Genomic DNA, 16777 nt, shown 5'->3' on the forward strand with positions numbered 1-16777 from the left:
GACTGTTGTTGTTTCAAGCTGCTTTAGGAGGAAAACCTCTTACATCACTTTCACATTTCTCCATCAGCTTTGAATGAGATCCAAGACACAAGAAAATATTTGATTGATTCTTTGGTGTTTTATTGATTATGTGAAGCTAAAGTTTGTTCACAATTTGATCATTAAAGTCTGACCAATGACTCTTGTAATTTCATGAACACATCAATCAATCAATCAATCAATCAATCAATCAATCAATCAATCAATCAATCAATCAATCAATCAATCAATCAATCAATCAATCAATCAATCAATCAATCAATCAATCATCTTCTCATTGATTATGATCATGATATTTACACTTTAATTAAAGCTCAAAGACCCTATTAGAGAGTGAATTTCAACAAAAACAACAACATTTGATCTGGCAAAATTATTGGTGTGAATGTGATTCTAGATTTCTTTGTTTCCACAGTGAGAACAAACCTCAGTGATAAAGAAGCTCTGCTGATTTCTCTGTTAAGACCCAGCAAACATTTAGAGCTCAGAGAAGTTTCTATTTTCATGTGGAGAAACGTGGGTTCAGATAAAGAACCATCATCATGAGCAGTGATCTCCTCCACGGCTCCAGCTCCACCTCAACAAACTCAAACAACAAATGACAAGAGGTCAAAGTCCCGCCCATAAAGTTTGATTGACAGGTGATCTCTGTGCAGTGCAGAGACACAACAGCAGTGAGCTTTTAGCAACAAACACGGAGACATGTATGTTTGAGGTTATGTGATGCTGATATGAATGTATATTTATAGTGTAGCGGTGTGGATGCATGTGAATGACGTTCACATCAGCTTGCTGCATGTGCAGGATTGTCCAGTGTGGTCTGTTTGCTCCACCAGTCTTTTAACTTGATGTTCTTTTTGCACTGTATGTGTTTTTTATGTATGCAACACGTTCCCTGTCTCCGCGACAAATTTCTCCCTGGTGGAGACCAATAAACCTAACCTAACCTGACTAAAGAAAGTGATGAACTAAAATACAGATTTTAACCAACTGCACCTTCAATGATTGTCTATTTGAGTTTACACAACTCTGCTGTGGCTCCATAATCATAGTAAAGCCCAAGTCCAGCATGTAGAGGCTGAGTGAATGTGGTCTGGACTCTGTGGAGGAGAGTCATGGTGTCAGAGACGCTGTAGAAGGACAGAATACCTGCTCTGTGATCCAGGTACACTCCTATTCTGGAGGGGTAAAGACCTGAGACTGGAGTCTGGATGTTGTTGAACATAAATATGAACCTTCCTTTGAGACAATTAAAATCTAACACCCAACATTTGTCATTATGTCCAAATTGACATTCATACAACCTCCCTGCTCTGCTGATATTCTTGTATGTGACTGCTACTTTAGATCCTCCTCCTCCTGTCCTCTCCACCTCCCAGTAACAACGTCCAGTCAGACTCTCTCTACTCAGGACCTGGCAACAGTCAGTGAATCTGTCTCGGTGACGAGAATAAGACTGTTTTTTATTCATTAATGTTACTTTCCTGTTTCCCTCAGATAATAACAGACGTGTGTGTGCTGTGTTTGGATCCAGTGTCATTTCCTGTGAATATCTTAAGAAGTCCGCTCTGGTCCTGGGCTCTGGTGGTGACAGTAAAACATCCACTTGAGTCACTGTCCGTAAGATGTTTGTCCATGTGTCTCTCAGAAGGTCCTGTAGTTGATCTCTGAGCTCTGACACATCTGCTGTCACGTCCTCAAAGTGTCTGAGAGGACGGACATCGAAGCTGGATGAGTGTGTAGATGGACTGAGTGCTGACAGCGAGGGGTAGTTGTGTAGGAACTGGGTGTGATCCTCTGTGTGTGACAGCAGCTTCAGCTCAGCGTCTTTCCTCTTCAGCTCAGTGATCTCCTGCTCCAGCTTCTCCTCAAGCTCTTTGACTCCACTCACTTGAGTTTCCTGCTGGGATCTGATCTGCTGCTTCAGCTCAGAGCTTCTTTTCTCCATGAGACGGATCAGCTGAGTGAAGATCTTCTCACTGTCCTCCACTGCTTTATCAGCAGAGCCATTGATGGCCTCCACCTCCTGTTGAAGCACCTTCACGTCTTTCTCTGTGTCCTGGATTCTCTGCTGGATGTTCTGTCGACTCAGCTCCAGCTCTCTCTGCCTCTCAGTCCTTTCTGCTGCAGCTGAGACTGTGTCGTGGCCTTTATGTTCATCCAGAAGGCAGACAAGACAAATACACTGCTGATCAGTGCGGCAGAAAATTTTCAACACCTCATGATGACGAGAGCAGATGTTCTCCTGGAGCTTCTTGGAGGGCTCCACCAGCTTGTGCTTTTTAAATGAAGGAGATTCATAATGAGGCTGCAGGTGTTTCTCACAATAAGAGACCAGACAAACCAGACAGGACTTGACAGCTTTGAGTTTCCTCCCAGTGCATACATCACAGGCCACATCTTCAGGTCCAGCATAGCAGTGATCAGCAGGAGCAGCTTGGAGTCCAGTCTTCTTCAGCTCCTCCACTAAAGCTGCTAACATGGTGCTTTTCACCAGCTCAGGTCTTGGTGTGAAGTCCTTCCTACACTGAGGGCAGCTGTAGATTTTCTTCCCATCCTCTCCATCCCAGTGGGTTTGAATACAGTTGAAGCAGTAGCTGTGTCCACAGGGAATAGTCACTGGATCCTTCAGTAGATCCAGACAGATGGAACAAGAGAAGGTCTCCTGGTCCAGATGAACTCCTTTCTGCGCCATTTCACCTCTCACAGACGACGACTGTCTGAGTTTCTGTTGCTCACAAGTGAAACTAGTCTGAGCTCTGATCTCAACAACATGTGTCTGTGCAGTGAACGGGGCCTGTCGGCTCCTCCTCTTCACCACATGTTGGTTCCACCCATCTTCAAACTGTAGATCTGAAGGGGAGGGAACAAGGAAACACATCAACAGAGCAGAGCTGTCTGTGTTTGAGAGCAGGAAGAAGAGGGAGGGGGTCAGGTCGTCTTCACTACAGCTGTCAGATCATTGGAGTGGAGCACAAGTATCAAGGTTCAGGAAATACAAGTACTCAGGTCAAATACAAGTACCTGCAGTCTGTCAGTCGGTGGGATTTACTTGAAAACTGAGTCACTGACCATGTGGAGACATGTTCCCTACACACTGAGCTCAAATAAACACAACCACACACTGGCTTACAACAATTTAAAGGGACAACGAGGAGTTTTGGAAAAGCGAAGCGTTTTCACACTACATTTATGAGCCTCCGCGTGCACCGTAAAATTATTTTGACCGGCGCAAGACAGACTCATGTTTTCATTCATCAAGAATTAAAGTCAGAGGTTCAAAGAGGTTCACATACCGTCGTAGTTCCGACCATAAACGGCGATTCAGCTGCGTTATTCTCATGACTCGTTGCGAAACCGAAAGTAAAAAACGCTGGTCGGCTCGACCAGCATCTCCGCCACCACTAATAATAACAAAATAACGATAGAGACAGAACGATATATTTATCGAAAATGGGCCCATTAACAAGTGTGGGTAGCGGAGATTCATCCACATTAACGTGAGACTTTTTTATAACCAAATAGAAACTCCTCGTTGTCCCTTTAATCACATCAAAGTTCAGGTTGTTCTGACCCACCAACATCTCTCTCCTACAACTGGAAGGTCCATGAAAACAACAAAGAAACAATTGATCCATTTGATCAGTTTGATATATACAGTCATTATACATGAGCTACAAATGAAGAGCAGCCACTACAAAGTCCTCTCAGGCTCTGATGAACAAATACTTCTACTGTCATCTTTACTTCTGCCAGTAAAAGGCGTTACAGGATTCATTCAAGAGGATAAAACATTGCTGCGTGTCTTTATGATAAAATGCAGCTGCAGCTTTAAATGGTGCTTAAGGTGCAAATGGAAAAGACAAAAAAGAAAAAAAAATGTCATTTTACTTTCAGAGCTGTAAAAACCATCCTGCTTTGTTCTGACAGTCTGGAACCTGGATGATCCCGGGAAACATTTTGTGGGTGTGAACTATAAAGTGCGTTTAGGATCCAGTCTGATGTGGACTTGGTGGGAACTGAGTCCCATCATCGGCATTTAACTCTCTGTGATGTGGCGCCACCTACAGCACAGTGGAGGTGTTGATTTTTATATCAGAGTCACAGTTGAATTGTTGCCTCATATTCAACTAGGTCATATTGAACTATCATGATTTTCACCTCACTGATCCATCAACAGTGGGATTTTGCAGTTTTCACTAGTTAGAGAATGATGGAGATAGATAGTCATTTTTCTCTGTATCCACTCTGATGTAAAATTCAATGACACACTGGAAGTTAAATGTTTCTGTTTGAATATATTGATGTATCAAACTGAGATTTCTATGTATAGTTTGATGACCTGCTGCACGTCGTGGTCAAATGAACGTCCTTCCAGAAGTGCTTCATTTAAAAAAGACACATCAAACTGAAAAAGGAAGAAATACAAAAATAAATTTTTGCTATTTTCTGATCTTTATTGTCAACTATCAATCCTATAGTATAGTGGTTTATAGTGACATTTATTATTTATCTTTAGATACTTTTGAGGCTTTTTAAAAAAAAATTTGCTTGCCATTATTTGATCAGACAGTGTGGAGAAACAGGGAAGCAGGGAGAGAGTTGGGGGAATGACATGTACAAATATTTACATAAAGTTCATTAATGTGCAGCATCCCTTTAAAATAAACAAATCAATCAATACAATTTGATCTGACAAACACATCAGTGTGAATGTGATTCTAGATTTCTTTGTTTCCACAGTGAGAACAAACCTCAGTGATTTTAACCAACTGCACCTTCAATGGTCTTTGTATAGGGTTCAAGAACCTACAGGACCATGTTGCTGCTCTTTGTGTCTTCACATACACTATATTACCAAAAGTATTCGCTCACCCATTCAAATGATCAGAATCAGGTGTCCTAATCACTTGGCCTGGCCCCAGGTGTATAAATTCCCTTAGTTCCAGTGAAAGGAACTTTGAATGCTTCAGGTTACCAAAACATTTTGGACGATTCCATGCTCCCAACCTTGTGGGAACAGTTTGGAGCGGGCCCCTTCCTCTTCCAACATGACTGTGCACCAGTGCACAAAGCAAGGTCCATAAAGACGTGGATGACAGAGTCTGGTGTGGATGAACTTGACTGGCCTGCACAGAGTCCTGACCTGAACCCGATAGAACACCTTTGGGATGAATTAGAGCGGAGACTGAGAGCCAGGCCTTCTCGACCAACATCAGTGTGTGACCTCACCAATGCGCTTTTGGAAGAATGGTCAAAAATTCCTATAAACACTCTCCTCAACCTTGTGGACAGTCTTCCCAGAAGAGTTGAAGCTGTAATAGCTGCAAAAGGTGGACCGACATCATATTGAATTCTATGAGTTAGGAATGGGATGGCACTTCAGTTCATAGAATGAGTAAAGGCAGGTGAGCGAATACTTTTGGTAATATAGTGTACATATTTTCAGTCCTTGGTGAGCCATGTCTGATGTGTTTGTCAGGTGAGAAATGAACCGAGTGAGAGCATCACTTTTACTATCTCACACTGACACCCCCGGAGCACAGCAAAGTCTACATCAGCTTCAAAAAAGAAAATGACAAAAAGAATCAAGATGCAACACAATCAAGCTCATCAAAAGAATAGAGAAAACAAACCTACCTGTTGTAAAAAATGCAAAAAGAAATATTTTATCAATTATACCCTCATGAAGATTTCTTTATTTATATAGCACATTACATAAAGAAATAATTAAACAGGCCCTGATCCCCACAACACAACACAACATCAGACAAGCAGTGATGATACAGCTGAGAAGAAACAGTGTGAACCACCTGACCTTCAAATCAACCTTTGACCTCCTTGAGTCTTCACTGAGTGAATAGTGAGGTAAAAGAAACTGTCACTGTTTGTTTGTTTTTGTTGATTAAGATCCCCATTATCTTCTGTATAGCATTTGCTATTCTCCCTGGTGTCCAAACAGATTACATGGTGACATTAAAAGAATACACATTCACACTAGACAGCACAAACACTGACATGAAACAATGCATGCATGTTTTAAATAGTACGATAACTGACAAAGTAATAATTGAAACTGACAAGAAAAAACAGCTCTGATTATATCTATTGTGATCTTATATTAAAATATTGAATAGGTATATGGAACATAGAATATAACCCATATAACTCTTATACGGAATCAAGGAATATATGATTTTTTTGTGTGTTTTTTTTTAACAACGTTCATTTATTGCTTTTTCAAAGGCATATGTATTATTTTGTTGTTTAATAAAGTTCGGTACTGAACTCCATTCTTGCATTGCTCTGTATACTGTTTGTGTAAGTGATGTAGTTATATGTTTAGGTAAAGTAAAACAACCTCCAGCTGTGTGTCTTGTCGAAGAATGGTGTGTATTTTTTCATGCAACATAAATGGACCCCTTTTGGTTATGACAGTTATATATAGATATATAGAGTTCTTGATTGTGTGCCAGCTCACAACTCAAAATAGGAACTACAGCATCATCAATCATCAGAAACTTGATTGCAAAATTTAAAGAATAATAGCCTACATTCTCGCAATATCATCCATGTCTGACCTGGTCTAATATTAGCAGCAGTACCATTAAGGTTTTACTACTATCTAATAGTGTTTTTCCACATTTCTGGTGCATAAACAGCAGCTGGGTGTTGGAGAAGTCAGACCTAGTCCACACGAGCCCGGGTATTTTTGAAACCGGAGTTTTGCTCGGCGTCAATACGAGTGGTGTAATAAAAACACTCCGTACACACGCAACCGTGGAATCCGCTACCAAGTGACGCAATGCACGTGTGGAAGGCTGTTTTAACCAATCAAAATACAGTGGAAACCGCTTATGGATCAAAAGGCTTGGGATGGAATCATTCCTATACAAATGCTGTTTAAATAGCCTAATTCATTATCAAGAAATCCGCTTATAGTGTTCATTTTTGGTAATTTTATGGATGAAAACATGCGCAAAAACAATTTCAAAACTGCGTGTAGCCTATTTATTTTATTTTCGGCGGTGTCCCTTTGACGTGCACTGCTGCAGCAGCCTGCACATGTTGCTGCGCTGTGTTGTGCTGTGTGCATCACCTGGCTGCTGAGCCACATGACTGTCGGTGCGGCGCAACTCATTATCACTGGCTGTTGTGTTGTCTGTCAAAACATGGATGAATGAAACATATCCACTTTATATCGACCGCGGACGTCACGAATACATTTTCGGCTTTTGGCTCGTTCCTCATCTCCGCATAGGCTCTTTTTATCACTGCATGCTGCGCCCCCCCCCCTACCGTCGTACCCAGTCTGACAGTGACATTGCCTGTTCATTCATGAAAATCATCCCGAAAAACTCTCAATCAAACAAGGTGGGGAATAATAAACTGCGGCGCTACTGTAGTAGTTCTGTAATTTTAAAAACAGCTGATCTGTAGCGTCACTTGTTACTGTAAATGATGCTGTGTGGAAAGCCAGCTGTGGTCTGTGATTGAGGGTGAGTTTGGACCTGACAAGAGGATCGCCCTGACGACCGTTTCGTTATATTTTTCTCATCGAAAAACTATACAAATAGCATTTAGATGATGTAAAAAAAATAAAAAAAAGTGATAAAAATCCACTTTGTCACCTCCATTTTTGCGAGCTCACGTCAACTCCTGCAAACCGCTGCAAACAACCTCTGCGGGCTGGCACTGTTTCCATCAGCGCGTGTGCAGCTATGACGTAAACGAGAAAAACAATCACGGTTGCAGTGTCCACACGCACCCGGTGAAACCAACCCCGGCCGAAAACCCCACCCTGGACTCCGGTTTCAAAAAACCACGGTTTCAGGGTTCCAAAAGCACGGTTGCGTGTGGACAGGACATACAACCGGGAACATATGTTCACGGTTTCAAAAATACCCGGGCTCGTGTGGACAAGGCCAGTCTCTGCTGCAACTAGTTTTACTATTATTGTCCCTGCTACATTACCTCTAGTTAATAGGCTATATGTTCATTTGATTTGACATGTGTCCATCCTGAATGTATTTGCTGCCCTCTATAGTGATGATTTCTATTGGTGATGATGCAAATTCTTGCTTCTTCTTGCTCAAGTCTCTTAACATCCTCAGATGTTCATGTTCAGAGCCTTGTAGCCTAACTGACATTATTAAATAAAGTGACATAGTCTACTAATACTAATTACTGATAATGCTTTTGATCGCATGAAATAATTTTAATTTGCTTTTATTTTGAAAAGCCTGTGTAACACGAGCATGCTTCCTCCTGTCATGTGATTGACGTCAGTGATGTTTGAAATCAGTGTCACCTGTTGAGTGATTGACACTGAGTGACTTCATGTTCAGAGCAGGTTTGTGAGTTGTTTTAAATTGTCACCTGTTCCAGATAATCTGTAAAAAATCGTGAGATTGATGTTGAATTAAAACTTCCAGTAGCTAAATCCTGGACCAGAGGTCGAAGGGGCTGTGTGACGATCCACGGAACCGCCACTGTCAGGACAAAACGAGGAGAAATCCAGAGATTTATGTGAAGATGAGAAGGTGAGGAACACAGAGGTTCTGTTATAAGATACAAAAGCATGCAAAAAACAACAAACAAACAAACAAACAGCTATAGCTACTGGCTCACAAAGTTTCCAAATCGAAGAGGCCATTTTTTGATGACCCCTTACCTGTCCAGAAGGTAAAAGTGAATATCTTTATTGTGTGAATATCACACAATGAACTGTGTGGGGAAAATGGAAGATCAGGAGAAGTGGTGCTAGTTCAGGATTATTTGTAAAGTTACAGTTAAAAATGGATACGGGATGGGCTGTATCTAACATCTCTGAAGTTGAGCTGCTTCATGTAGCCTACAGACTGCTGCATAGTTGACTATTCCTAATAAAATGCTGTTTGGACTCATTTTTGAAATAATATAGTAAATGCTGAAGAAGAATGGGTGCACTGTCTGTTCCCTACTTTTAATCTTACTGGTAAATTTGACTTGACAAAACATTGTGTGGCCCCCTGCAATGATTCACTGTACAAATAATTGCAAATAATTAATTTATCTTTGTGTGTCAGTTTATGTAACTGCTTTTATTTCATTTTACACACAAAGGTTAAAGTAGTCTAGTGCAAATTCCAATTCTTTGTTTGGCCACTAGATGGGGCCAGTGGTGCAGCGTATCAGGTATAAACATCCTGGTCCTCTTTACATAGCATGCCCTTCAGGAGGTGGCAGGCCGGCTTGTCTCATAATAAAAAGGAACTCTGCATTTGCTCCACAAGCACTGCACCATTGGCTTTATTTTGTGTACAGATAGTTGTGGCTCCCCTGGACCTATTTATTGCATATATCAGTTTTTTTTATTGCTAGTACTGCTGTATTTGCAATAGTGCTACTTTAAAGTCAATCTAATGCAATCCATTGAATAAACAAGAGGGCACGACCAAAATGATATGACTCTTATTACTGTGATCAGGGCTGTCAGCATCATCAGCTCCTTTGGTGTATAGAAAAAACCATTTTCCTTTCAAGTGTCACATAGTTCATCAGTTAGGCTTGACCAGCTTTCTCTCTCTCATAGACACACAGTCTCTGCAGGGTGGAGCTGGGTAAAGGTGAAGCACGGAGCTCCCCATCACTAACGGCCTGCTGCTTCAGCAACCTGAGAGATGAACCAAAAGAACAGGAGGTCAGTCCACTTACACGCACACATTGACAATAATGTCCAGTTAAGTGCAAAATAAATATTAATCAATTAGGAGGGCAATTAATAAAGTAGCCTAATAAGAACAATTTTTAAAGTGGTACCAATAGAAATTGAAAGGTAAAATAAAATGACTCAGAGGGACCATCAAATTAATTTTCAGCTAGTCATTAGTTCTGGACAAGTGAACCAAACTTTCACAATAATGTATGTAGTAAATTATAAAGGCAGTTTTCCAGGGCCTGGTAAACAAACAAACTCTCTAAATGTCTGGTGAAATGAGCCTCTAGAGAATAGAAACAGGATGATGGAATATCACAGAGGCAGAGCAGCTACCTGATTAGTTGTGGGACTGTGACTTTATGATCTACTTTATTCATTACAGTGTTGGAGTCTTGTAGTAGTTAAGTTGGAGTGGTTGGAGTGAACATATGAAGTTGTTAAAGGGACAACGAGGAGTTTTGGAAAAGCGAAGCGTTTTCACACAACATTTATGAGCCTCCGCGCGCACCGTACATTTCTTTGACCGGGCGCAAGACGGACTCATGTTTTCATTCATCAATAATTAAAGTCAGAGGTTCAAAGAGGTTCACATACCACCGTAGTTCCGACCATAAACGGCGATGCGGCTGCGTTATTCTCATGATTCGCAACGAAGGAAATGTTGGTCGGCTCGACCAGCATTTCTGCCACCACTAATAATAACAAAATAACGATAGAGACAGAACAATATATTTATCGAAAATGGGCCCATTAACAAGTGTGGGTAGCGGAGATTCATCCACATTAACGTGAGACTTTTTTATAACCGAATAGAAACTCCTCGTTGTCCCTTTAATGTTGAAAGCTTCATCGTTATTGCACATTTAACATACAATGAAATTGGGAGCGCTGTGGTGCATACAATAAATATAATACATGAAAAAGCAAAACTGAAATAAACAAGAACAATAAAAGAGCAGTGTAAAATAAAGTGCAGGTGTCAACGTGCAAGAGGGCACGGGGTAGACTGAGTTTTTTTATGTTGAGTGAGATTATGACATTAGGGAAGAAAGCATTTGTGAATGCGGTGGTTCTGGATATGATGAACCAATATCGTTTACCGGAGAGTAACAGTTGAACCTATGAGTTTTTCTGCTGTCTTGAAGACTCTTTGTAGATGAGAGAAGAGGCTTCTATTGTCACTGCATTAAAATACAATGAAATTGTAACTCCCCATCACAGTGGTATTCTGGCCATACGTAGCTACAATCATCGCACATCATAAAAGCAGGAAACAGCCACTCTTGAAAAAACCAAATCCAGTCCATTACACTGTGACCAGGCTTGAAGCCACTAAGCAAAAAAAAAAAAAAAGTTTTCCTCTTCTGCCATATGAAAGAGATGTTGAGAGTAAGTTTAAGCCCCAGCAATATCATCATTAAGACTGCAGAGGCTACAAGATATGGACCACAGGACACTGCTAATGTTCCAATCATTTATGTGGAAAAGAGGAAGAAGAAGGGGGGAGGGATGGAGAAGAGGGGAGGAATAGGTGGAGAAGGAGGAAAAAGTCTCAACCCACTTACGTAGGTTAGGCACAGGGAAACAATGGGTAGACTGTTAGTAGGCTATGTCAACTGTATAAAACCAAATGTCACTATGTGTTTACCATCTTTTAAGTCTGAAGACCCCCATGTAGAAACATCACTATACCACCTTCCATTCTGCATACAGTAACTACTCTGGAATAAAATTGGACAAAATAGCCTATCTTCTTCTATCTTCTACCCTGTTGAATCAAGACAGTATCCAGCGCATAGTCACGCGTTTGATTCCATTTGTTTTTGTTTGTTTTTACACAAACTACTTGCTCGCAGCAAGCCAACGACAGCAATTTGCATTTTCTCATTCTGAAGTCTGTTACCAAATGTTCACCTGACTCATCACCTTCCCCTATAAAAGACAATCAAAAAGTAAATGACGATGGCAGGATAGCTATTCACCTAGGACCTTCTCTCTTTTTTTTATTAGGCTATTATTTTTTATTGACAACAACACAAGATCGAATGAGTACACATAAGTGTATACAATCATAAACAGGCAAGGGGTTGACAGTAAGACAGGAAAAAAGAAAATACTTATTCAGTGAATATTTTGTAAAGTTTACATAGATCATACATTTTTACAGCACATAATAGGAGGAGATTTGTTCAGACAGTTCCACTAGGAACTTCTCAACAACAGGAACCCAGAGCGATATCGCTCTGCAGGAACCTAATCCTGAAAGTGATGTGGCGTTCATGTGAATCGAGGAAATTGGACAATGGCCATTTGTAAAACGCCATTCAGGCTAGTTTAATGAAGTGTGTTGCCTCCACCTCAACGATTGGTTATTATTACCATTGATGTTTTTTGTTTCTTTGTTTTGGGTTACTGCGCACAATAATTACAATATGACTAAGCTCAATTGCGTACTGTTTTTGTCAATTTGATCTGAATATTAAGTTCAGAGTACCTTTAAACATTGGCTGTGATAAACATTACTGGTAACTTTATTAATATACGCATATAACGTGCAGAAAACCGTAGAATTAGCGGGAACCTCTGTGTGTCACTGAGTTTTAAACCACTGATTGTGAAGGCTTTGGTTGCGTGTTGCTTCTTCCAATAACAGTGAACGCATCGCCAGCGACTCGGCACTCCCACACGGCAGCCATGGCAACACATGGTAGCAGGCAGCTGATCGCAGGCAGGAGCCATGAAAACAATGTTTACAACTTTCTGAGCAACTTTTTGCAAGTTTGTTTGGGAAATGGCGCAGATTAAGTTTTAAATTTGGGGAGTTACTGTGATGAGTAGTGACAGGAACCCGACACACAATGCTGGAAACAGTCTAGCTCAGCTTGAAAGCCGAAAAAGGAACGTATTTGCGTCAACGTTAATTAAGTTGATGACTAGCTAGCTAGTAGGCTAACTAAGCTGCTAGTGTGTCGCTGTAACACATCGTTAGGTTCAGTAACGTGTGCTCTCAGGATGTGAACAGCCTTTGAACATTGCTGGTAAACCTATATATGCTCGGCCGTGTGCGGAGTCGATGCTAGCCTGACTGCTGGGTGACCATGTCCGGGAAACGAGCGCCGACCGACGGGAACGGCCTGCTCCGCGGGAGCCGCACCAGATCTTACGGCAGCTTGGTCCGGTCTCCGCTGTCTCCGGTTCACCAGAGACGCGTTGAACACACAATTCAGCCAGGGGAGACACTACAAGGCCTGGCCCTGAAATATGGAGTGTCTGTAAGTATTTTAATAGTTACTCCTACAACAGCTTTAGTTCCTTATCTTGTCTTTTATCCGTGATTTTTTAAAACCTTTTATATTATGCACAGTGTTGTAGAGCTAATCTGTTTTGCAATATTGGGGTGTGTAAAAATAATTATATGAACCTGATGACAATTAGTTGATAAATTGACCCGTCGACAATCGATTGTTGGTCTGTTTTTTTGATTGTCAAATGCTTGATGCTTTCAGCTCCTTATTTGTACAGTTTTTTTTCCCTCCATTAACCATGAGGCAGTAGTCTGCAACATTGGTTTTAACAGATTCATTCATTAAAATACTAAGTTACAACTATTCCCATTCATAATAATGATAATACTAGTTTTTGGGTTGGGCACCCCAAAGTGTGTACTGACAATAAAATCTATGATCTACAGTGGGTACGGAAAGTATTCAGACCCCTTTAAATTTTTCACTCTTTGTTTCATTGCAGCCATTTGCTAAAATCAAAAAAGTTGCTTTTATTTCTCATTAATGTACACTCAGCACCCCATCTTGACAGAAAAAACAGAAATGTAGAAATTTTTGCAAATTTATTAAAAAAGAAAAAGTGAAATATCACATGGTCATAAGTAACCCTTTGCGGTGACACTCATATTTAACTTGCATGCTGTCCATTTCTTCTGATCCTCCTTGAGATGGTTCTACTCCTTCATTGGAGGTTACAAAAGAATTTCTGCAGCACTCAAGGTTCCTAAGAGCACAGTGGCCTCCATAATCCTTAAATGGAAGAAGTTTGGGACGACCAGAACTCTTCCTAGACCTGGCCAAACTGAGCAATCGTGGGAGAAGAGCCTTGGTGAGAGAGGTAAAGAAGAACCCAAAGATCACTGTGGCTGAGCTCCAGAGATGCAGTGGGGAGATGGGAGAAAGTTCCACAAAGTCAACTATCACTGCAGCCCTCCACCAGTCGAGGCTTTATGGCAGAGTGGCCCGACGGAAGCTTCTCCTCAGTGCAAGACATATGAAAGCCCGCATAGAGTTTGCCAAAAAACACATGAAGGACTCCCAGACTATGAGAAATAGGATTCTCTGGTCTGATGAGACGAAGATTGAACTTTTTGGCATTAATTCTAAGCGGTATGTGTGGAGAAAACCAGGCACTGCTCATCACCTGCCCAATACAAAGGGCTGCAGTGATAGTTGACTTTGTGGAACTTTCTCCCATCTCCCCACTGCATCTCTGGAGCTCAGCCACAGTGATCTTTGGGTTCTTCTTTACCTCTCTCACCAAGGCTCTTCTCCCACGATTGCTCAGTTTGGCTGGACGGCCAGGTCTAGGAAGAGTTCTGGTCGTCCCAAACTTCTTCCATTTAAGGATTATGGAGGCCACTGTGCTCTTAGGAACCTTGAGTGCTGCAGAAATTCTTTTGTAACCTCCAATGAAGGAGTAGAACCATCTCAAGGAGGATCAGAAGAAATGGACAGCATGCAAGTTAAATATGAGTGTCACAGCAAAGGGTTACTTATGACCATGTGATATTTCAGTTTTTCTTTTTTAATAAATTTGCAAAAATTTCTACATTTCTGTTTTTTGTGCTGAGGGGTGCTGAGTGTACATTAATGAGAAATAAAAGCAACTTTTTTGATTTTAGCAAATGGCTGCAATGAAACAAAGAGTGAAAAATGTAAAGGGGTCTGAATACTTTTCGTACTCTATCTATCTATCTATCTATCTATCTATCTATCTATCTATCTATCTATCTATCTATCTATCTATCTATCTATCTATCTATCTATCTATCTATCTATCTATCTATCTATCTATCTATCTATCCATTTACTTTTATATTTTACCCTCATATTTTACCCTGCTAGCACAATGCACTTGGACTTACCACTTTATCCATATGCATACTCATGTTGTTGATTGCTGTACAACTGAATGTCGGCACTGATGCGTTGCGGTACTGTTATTGTCTGTCTTGTTTCTGTGTGTGATGCACTTTAAGGTTTAGCTTTTAATCTCGTTGTGCTGTTGTACAATGACAAATAAACTCTGATTCTGATCCATCTATCTATCTATCTAAAAATGCCAATGCCAGTAATTTAATTTTTTATTGTTTTTCATAATTGTTAACATTGTATTCTTTCTTCCATCAGTATGGTGGAGTCAAGGTGACAACAAAGGGTCACCACTCACTACATTAAATATCAGTAGGCCATGTGAGATCTAATGCAGGATAGCCCTTCCGTTTTAGTGGTTATTCAGTGAGTTAAGGGCATCTGAGGAAAACATCAATGGGTAAAAAGATGGTCTGAATGCTGTGCGTGATTTTTGTAAAATCAAGCAAAACGTATCAAGTGTTTTTAGAATGAGGTTAGAACAGCTTCAAAGAAGTTTACAAAAGGCTGATGATTTCATTCTCTTGCAGATGGAGCAAATCAAAAGGGCAAACAGACTGTACACCAATGATTCCATATTCCTGAAGAAATCTCTATCTATCCCTGTGCTGTCGGACTTGGATGACCGCAGTAACGGGCTGGATTTGGCAGGACAGGATGATGAAAAAGACAATGCTGGCTGCGCGCCGCCACAAAACGGGCACACAGGGAGCTCATCTGAGAATAAACAAGACGGCGGCGGAGAAAGGGCATCGGACCTGACTCCTGTGGATTTTTTGAAAAGGTTGGATGACTTGATAAACCAGTCCAAGCAGGCCGCTGTCAAAGGGTGCGAGGAAGCAGAGAAACGGTATGCTTGCATGGCCTCCACTGTTTGCTTGTTTACACTGTGTTGTTCAGACACAGTCATTCCCTGACAGAATCCCAAAGGCTTGTTATTTGGCTGCCATGTAAAAAAAAGTACTGGCTAACTGAATATATGCAAGTCTGGCTTACAAGATAACATTGTGCAGTTTCCACCAGGCATGAATCCACTCAACATTTGTGATGTATGTGATATCTCACTGTGTTTGTTGTGGCCAGAATAGACTTGGCAAATATTTTCAAGTGTACCTGCTAGAAATGACATCCGTAGCAGTTTGCATTACAATTGCTCATATTGAGGGAAACGTATAGCCAGATTCTGACTGCTGTTCATACGAACCACATCCTGCATTGGTTTTTGAGTTGTAGGCGAATGAGGCTTCCTTGTTTTTGAGGAGACTAATTTTGTGTATCATATCAAGTCTTTAGACTAACTGCATCGTCTCATCCGTTTCCTCTTCACAGGGTTGCCGCCCTAGAAACGGCGTGCGCCAGCAGGGTATCGGACCGGCGGCCTCTCACACGGTGCCAGAGTGTCATTTCATCTTCCAGGATGCAGCAGCAGCAGCAGCAGGCAGTACCCCTCACTGTCACCAAACTCACCAAGAAACTGAGAGACAGAGAAGATGAGATCTTCGAGCTGTGACGTGTCATTTCTCCTCTCGTACGTTCGAAAATTACGGTAAAAAACTTTCCCAGAAAGCCATGTGACTGGGTTGGACCTCCTGGAAAAGGGCATTACAGATAAAGGAATAGGTTTGTTGTGATCCCCGTGCTGCTGTATGGTCTAGTACCATTTAATATAGATGTTGTAATGGGAAGTTATGTCTTTTAACAAGTCTTTTTAATTTAATGTTCCACTGTTTTTTAGTCTTGTGTATTTATTGAGATATACTACAGTATAGGTTCCTCGTGCAGCCCATAACTGTGTTTTTAAAAGCTTTATGTACGAAATAGCCTGAAATGCTAAAAATGAGAATTTGCAGTCACATGTTGTTAGTCATATGACTGTCCA

The 16777-nt window shown here is 41.0% G+C and overlaps 2 protein-coding genes across 2 annotated transcripts; one reads left to right on the forward strand and one right to left on the reverse strand.

Moving 5' to 3' along the window:
* Positions 1-1048: 1048 nt before the first annotated feature.
* On the reverse strand, positions 1049-2737 carry LOC310998680 (tripartite motif-containing protein 16-like; the record flags this gene model as incomplete). Its single annotated transcript, XM_083988841.1, has 1 exon — positions 1049-2737. The coding sequence occupies exon 1, from the start codon at positions 2732-2734 to the stop codon at positions 1049-1051; it is 1686 nt and encodes a 561-aa protein (XP_083844967.1). The 5' UTR covers positions 2735-2737.
* Positions 2738-12456: 9719 nt separating this feature from the next.
* LOC310999393 (lysM and putative peptidoglycan-binding domain-containing protein 1-like) lies at positions 12457-16766 on the forward strand. The gene is made up of 3 exons (XM_083989805.1): positions 12457-13011; positions 15429-15748; positions 16228-16766. The coding sequence occupies exons 1-3, from the start codon at positions 12838-12840 to the stop codon at positions 16406-16408; spliced, it is 675 nt and encodes a 224-aa protein (XP_083845931.1). The 5' UTR covers positions 12457-12837; the 3' UTR covers positions 16409-16766.
* Positions 16767-16777: the final 11 nt, after the last annotated feature.

Source organism: Trachurus trachurus (assembly GCF_905171665.1).
Source record: "Trachurus trachurus genome assembly, chromosome: 16".
NCBI classification, from domain to species: Eukaryota; Metazoa; Chordata; class Actinopteri; order Carangiformes; family Carangidae; genus Trachurus; species Trachurus trachurus.

Excerpts from the sequence above, each read along its gene's own strand:
- LOC310999393 (XM_083989805.1), top strand. The coding sequence starts at position 12,838 with ATGTCCGGGAAACGAGCGCCGACCGACGGGAACGGCCTGCTCCGCGGG. Across the intron at positions 13,012-15,428 it reads CCCTGAAATATGGAGTGTCT|ATGGAGCAAATCAAAAGGGC; the intron begins GTAAGTATTTTA and ends ATTCTCTTGCAG. Across the intron at positions 15,749-16,227 it reads TGCGAGGAAGCAGAGAAACG|GGTTGCCGCCCTAGAAACGG; the intron begins GTATGCTTGCAT and ends TCCTCTTCACAG.